General features: G+C 50.3%; 1 protein-coding gene across 6 annotated transcripts; it reads left to right on the top strand.

The window, feature by feature from the left end:
* Positions 1–1,667: 1,667 nt before the first annotated feature.
* SUOX (sulfite oxidase) lies at positions 1,668–5,828 on the top strand. Of its 6 annotated transcripts, none has more exons than XM_033118534.1 (5): positions 1,718–1,812; positions 2,452–2,518; positions 3,227–3,286; positions 3,543–3,720; positions 3,940–5,828. In XM_033118534.1, the coding sequence occupies exons 3-5, from the start codon at positions 3,237–3,239 to the stop codon at positions 5,344–5,346; spliced, it is 1,635 nt and encodes a 544-aa protein (XP_032974425.1). In that variant the 5' UTR covers positions 1,718–1,812; positions 2,452–2,518; positions 3,227–3,236; the 3' UTR covers positions 5,347–5,828. The 6 variants fall into 6 exon arrangements, with proteins under 6 accessions (XP_032974424.1, XP_032974425.1, XP_032974428.1 ...); XM_033118536.1 differs by having other exon boundaries at positions 1,795–1,919; XM_033118535.1 differs by having other exon boundaries at positions 1,811–1,946.
* The last annotated feature ends 620 nt before the right edge of the window (positions 5,829–6,448 follow it).

Here is a 6,448-nt window from a genome sequence, read left to right on the forward strand (position 1 = left end):
ATATATTGGGGGGGAGGTGTCTATGGATCTTTGGGCAGACTGTTGCTGAGACTGGAGAGAGAGGTCGAATTTGTGATTACTTTGAAAAATTTATGCAAAAATTTATGTGCATTTCTCCAGGGAAAGGGTCCTTTGCCTTATTAGTATCTTAAAGGGGACCATGACCTACAGAAGGTTAAATACATCACTGAACTAGCATTTTTGATTAATCATGTGGCTTCTACCCCAACAGGAAAATTTTCCTAGATCTCTTATTGTTTCCTACTGTACATGAAGCCCTTCAGTCCGTCACAGTCTAAGTAGAGATGGGGTGGGGGAGAATGATACAGAGAAAAGATGAGGTATGGTTGCAGGAGTTTTAAATCCCAAAGAATCTGAAGGACGTGAAAGAGGACTGGTGCCAGACAGACCTGGCATTCCAGTCCTGTTTCTGCCAACTTACCAGCGGTGGCCTTGATCAAGTTACTTAACTGCTCTCTGCCTCAGTTTCTTCTTCTGTAAAATAAAAGTTGAAATTTAAAAGTCATTATGTACAGCACATGTGTAGCACACCTCCACCAGGAGGTGACACTTAGTGAGAAGTCTTAGCCCTATGGCATCAGACAGTTCCCAGCTGACTTCTCTGTATCCTTGGGCTGAGCTGTTTCTTAAGACTGGTAAGATAGGTCCAGGGTCAGTTCTCTCCAATGATTTAATTGTACACAGTGGAGTTGGAACTCTATTTCCAAAAATCCCCTTTTCAGTGTCAGTTCCCCGTTATATATATTTCTTAGTAACCCTCCTCCCCCCCCCCCCCCCCCCCCCCCGCCCCAATGGCTCTTTGGTTCCTGGTAAAAAGCTCTAGTTCAGTTTAGGAGAGCAGAAAGGGAGGGGAAACAATCGTCCAAAATTAGATGACCTGCACTTAAAAGTGAGTAATATTGTAGCTCAACCTTCTGTTCTCTAGAGGGCAGTGTAGATGCGTTTGCCCCAGGTTCACAACCGGCCAATGATAAAAGTTCAGTTCTGCACCAAATGATAAAAGGGTAATAAAAAATTATTTCTATTAGTGTCCTTTACTCTGAGATTATGAGCGATTATAATCTAACTTATTTAGGGTGTCGAATGTCATTTCTCTTGTTAAACGACGATTTAAAAAAAATAAGCAAAATAAAATTTAAAAAATGGCTATCCAGTGTTGGTTCCATAATTTCGGGAAGAATTCGACTAATCCAAGGAATCTCAAAGTCTAAACCACTATTTAGGCTTCGTTTCTGCTGTCATTCCTGGATAGAAAGGAATGGAGAGCTTGACTTTGTTTTCTCTAAAAGACAAACAGGGCTGTTGTAGTTGCAACACATGTTTTTGACAGATGTTTGTCAAAAAGCGTAGAGGCGAATCTCACCGCCAGGAGAAAGCGGGCTGGATCCCGAGGTCTCCAGTGAACGCACCTTGAGTCTCAGCTGCAGGGACGGGGCGGGGTCATCTCAAAGTCTCCCACCTCTCAGCCCAACCTTTGGAGTCCTCAGCACATTCCACTGCTCGGGTTCCGGACATCAGTGAGGATCCCATTCCTGGTCCAGCCGGCGCGGGTGGAAACAAACCTGTTTTATCTCCCAGCCCTGGAGGCGCCACGCCTTTATCGGCCTCCAGGAGGCGGGCACAGCAGCTCGGGGGCGGCCCGCGGCTTGCCAAAGGCTGGGGGACGAATCCAGGAGCGGGAGTGGTCCTTTACTCAGGCCCAACCAACGTCACGGCGCGGGCCCCGCCCCTTCACCAGCAGACTCCCGGCGCCCTGCAAGTAAAACAGCCACCGTGCGGGCGACGGACCGGGTAAGAGTGCTGGGCCCAGCAATTGGAGGAGGAAGGGCTGGTGACCCGGACGACGGCAGGGTCCTAGACACCCAAGGGTGCTCCGAACCGCAAGGACAAAACTGCTGGTACCCTCCTTCACTCCCGCTGCCCAGGTGCTCCCGGGGGGCGGGGTGTTGCCACAAGACACTTGTGTCAGCTTCTGGGTAGTAACATGGGACCGGGTGCTCATGCCCCGATGCTGGACATAACCTACCTAAAGTGTCCCTGAGGAGTGAGAGGCCACCACCTTCACAAGGTTCTGTTTCGCAGCAGAAGGCTGCCTCTGCCAAAACTTAGGACATTGAACTGTGACCGAGTTGACCTGCAGGTCAGCCCTACCGGCCTGCATCTCTCTAGTCTGGCTCAAGTGGGCTGCTGGGATTGAGGGCGGTGGGAGGGAGAGTGAGAGGCCCATGGGCCAGGAGTAAAATGCAGACTCTGCTCCTACTTCTATCTCCCTCACAGTTTCTCTGCCTGCCCCTCTCTTGACCATCTCATCAGCAACTGGGACTCTTCTCACCCCACCCCACTTTGGCCTGCTGGGCTCAGTGATCTGCTCAGTGCTGTGATTAAACAACTGCAGGGCAGAGCAGAAATATTACCTTCTTCCTTCTCTAGCCCATCCCTTGACACCCTGGCCATCAATTCCTCAATTTGCTGAGCTCACCAGAGTGGCATAGACAAGGTAGGGGTGGGGACCCCGAATTGGGGTCCAGTTCCCAGCTGGGTTCAATTTTTCTTTTTTCTTTTTTAGCGTGGGTGGAGAGAGAGGAGGGAACTGAAAGGCCTTCAAAGATAATGTTATTGTCACAACAACTCTGCTAGGTAGATCTCATTTCATAGACGAGGTTGCAAGTTCAGAGATGCTTGGTATGTTACCCAGGGAACAGGGCTGATTAATGGCAGGGCCAGTTTCACAAACCCAAATCAGTTTGACTCCAGAATCTGAGCTCCTTCACCCCATTAAGCTCCCACTACCCTTTTCACCTTTTTGTCCCTATTTAAGTCAGTTCTGCACTCATTTGTCTTCTAATTTCAGCAAACTGAAGAGTAGACATTTGGCTTCTGCCCTTTAGGCCTTTTGCCCCAGACATGGTTCTCTGTAGTGGATGAAGTAGAAAGTGTAGGATGGGAGATAGGTGATTCTAGAAGACTCCTATCTCCCCGTCCACCCCCATTCCCTTTCATCCGGTCAGCACAGTCTGTCTCTGAAGTGCTGCAGGTTTTCTCTAACGGCCCCTTTGGACCCCCACTCCTACCCTGTGGCCTCATTACCACAGAAAAAGTCTCCCCATTTGACCTCCTCTGTGTCTTCCACCCATTCCTGCAAATTGCCCTAATATCATCCTCTCCCAGGAATCCCTATCTTGGTCCCACACTCTTCCTCTTACAGGTCTGCCACAATGCTGTTGCTGCACAGAGCTGTGGTCCTGGGGCTCAGACAGAACTGCAGGTAGGCTACCCCATCCTAACACTTGTCTCCTAGCCCGTATCTCCCACTCCCAGTATCTTTATGATGTCTTATCTACCAGATAAGATAGTTGAGGTGGTATCTAGGAAGGAAAGGGAAAGCCAGATCCCACTTGTCCCACCCATCCCTGGAGAAACTAAGTTCCAACTGAAGGAACCAATGGCCAACCAGGGAGATGTAAATCCTAGGCCTTCGCTGATCAGAAGTGTGCTACTAAGAAGACCTCTCTTTCTTCCAGATTCAAGTCTCCCCCCTCAAAGTTGTGCGTTCAGGCCTGCTCTACAAATGATTCATTTCAGCCCCAGGGCCCCAGCCTCACCTTCTCTGGAGATAACTGCAGCACCAGGGGATGGAGAGTCATGGGGACCCTGCTAGGCCTTGGTGCAGTGTTGGCCTATCATAACCACCGTTGCAGGGTAAGTGGGGAAGGAAGGGACTTCACTGTCAGACCAACAGGACCCTTCTGAGCTCCCTACCACAGAGCCCACAGTGACACTGTCTTCATGCATAGTAGAGATGAAATCTGATACCTCCATTTCCTAGTGGCCACACTTTGTGATGTGGCTCAAGGTAAGCTACAGTGATTTCTTCTTAATATTCTGTTCCCTTTTGCCTCACCCCTGCCCTTCCTGCAGGCTGCTCAGGAGTCACCACGCATATACACAAGGGAGGAAGTAAAATTGCACAGGAGCCCCGAGACTAGGATCTGGGTGACTCTGGGCTCTGAGGTCTTCGATGTCACAGAATTTGTGGACTTACATCCAGGGGGGTCATCAAAGTTGATGCTAGCAGCTGGGGGTCCTCTAGAGCCCTTCTGGGCCCTCTATGCCATTCACAACCAGTCCCATGTGCGTGAGATACTGGCTCAGTACAAGATCGGGGAGCTGAGCCCTGAAGACAAGGTGCCCTCCACCTTGGAGACCTCTGACCCTTACGCTGATGATCCTGTACGTCACCCAGCCCTGAAGGTCAACAGCCAGCGCCCCTTTAATGCAGAGCCCCCCCCTGAGCTGCTGACGGAAAACTACATCACACCCAATCCTATCTTCTTCACCCGGAACCATCTGCCTGTACCTAACTTGGACCCAGACACCTATCGCCTGCATATAGTAGGGCCTGGGGGTAAATCACTGTCTCTGTCCCTGCATGACTTGTACCAGTTCCCCAAGCATGAGATCACAGTCACTCTGCAGTGTGCTGGCAACCGGCGCTCTGAGATGAGTCAGTTAAAAGAAGTAAGAGGTCTGGAATGGAGTACAGGGGCCATTAGCACTGCACACTGGGCTGGGGCACGACTATGTGATGTGCTAGCCAAGGCTGGTCACCAACTCTGTGAAACTGAAGCCCATGTCTGCTTTGAGGGGCTGGACTCAGACTCCACAGGGACTGCTTATGGAGCATCCATCCCTCTGGCTCGGGCCATGGATCCTGAAGCTGAGGTCCTGTTGGCATATGAGATGAATGGGCAGCCTCTGCCTCGTGACCATGGCTTCCCTGTGCGAGTGATAGTTCCTGGTGTGGTGGGTGCCCGCCATGTCAAATGGCTGGGCAAAGTGAGTGTGGAACCAGAGGAAAGCTACAGCCACTGGCAGCGGCGAGATTACAAAGGCTTCTCTCCATCTGTGGACTGGGACACTGTAGATTTTGACTCGGCTCCATCTATTCAGGAACTCCCTGTCCAGTCAGCCATCACAGAGCCCAAGGATGGGGAGACGGTAGAGTCAGGGGAAGTGACTGTCAAGGGCTATGCATGGAGTGGTGGTGGAAGGGCTGTTATCAGGGTGGATGTGTCCCTGGATGGAGGCCTAACCTGGCAGGTGGCTGAGCTGGATGGAGAAGAACAGCGCCCCAGAAAGGCCTGGGCCTGGCGGCTATGGCAGCTGCAAGCCCCTGTGCCAGCTGGGAAAAAGGAATTGAATATTATTTGTAAGGCTGTAGATGATAGCTACAACGTTCAGCCAGACACTGTGGCCCCAATCTGGAACCTGCGAGGTGTGCTCAGCAATGCCTGGCATCGTGTCCATGTTCGTGTTGCTCCATGAGGTGAAATGGAACCATCTACTCCCCCAAACCACTTTCTCAACCCCTTTCCACACTCATCCTTTAGCCTCATTACCACAGAAAACCTTTCCCTCCATCTCTCCACTTCTTAGATCACTGTCCTGTACTATGCCTTCCTAAGCCATACCCAGATACACATTGCACATTTCCAAACAAGCACTACCCTCCTTTGACACTGTTACATACCTCTTCTGGCCAGTGACCCTATGCCAGGTGGTGAGAACCGTTGGAGTAAGGGGCTAGAAGTGGGAATAGTAATTCTGGAAACAAACACTATTTTCTCTTCCTACCCTACCTCTACTTCTAATCCCTATTACCACTAAGGCCTCATTTTGCTTTTCTTGGAATGTTTAGAGAATGTGTGGATATGTGTAAAAAAGGTGTATATGCAACTTTCGATTGCCTCTCTGGGTTGTCAGGTTGTGAAGGATGCAACCCTCTTTTATACTTCCTTTTAAAAATATATCAATAAAGCATGTTTAAGACTACAACTCTACTAAAAAAAAAAAAAGATTATAACTTTTGGGACCTCCTGAGGCTGGGAGCGAGCATGTTGCAGGAGGAAGGTCTGGTACTGGGATGTGTAGTGAGATCATCCAAAACCAGGTGAAGGGAAGGGAGAAAGGAAACAGGTGCAGAGAAGTCAAGTAGAGAGGTCTTCCTTCTCTTAAGTCTGTCAGCCTCTGCAGCAATGGTTAGGTGACCGACCTCAAGATACGGCCCCCCAAGAGCGGAGATTTTTAAAAATTTGCCGTCCTTAAGCCCCTCCCCCCCACAACTCCTATGCCCTCGGAAGGAAAGGCGAAGAATGCTAAGAGGTTAAAATCAATATTGTTTTAAGAGGTTCAAGGGCAAAATCTGGCCTAGGGGCAGATGTGCCGTCCAATGTGCTCCTAGTTTGCAAATTAGATGCAGATGAACGGGCACTCAGTGAGTTACCCTTTGCAGACGACCGCGCCTTTCTGACTTGAATCTTTCGGCGCTCGGCTACTCTCCCCTAGTTCTTTTCCCTTCTTTCCCCAGCAGTCTCCCCGGCTTGGGGGCGTTCGGTGTTCGGCCACGCCGCCTGTCGCCTGGTAGTGG

This window comes from Rhinolophus ferrumequinum, chromosome 10 (assembly GCF_004115265.2).
Source record: "Rhinolophus ferrumequinum isolate MPI-CBG mRhiFer1 chromosome 10, mRhiFer1_v1.p, whole genome shotgun sequence".
Taxonomy (NCBI): domain Eukaryota; kingdom Metazoa; phylum Chordata; class Mammalia; order Chiroptera; family Rhinolophidae; genus Rhinolophus; species Rhinolophus ferrumequinum.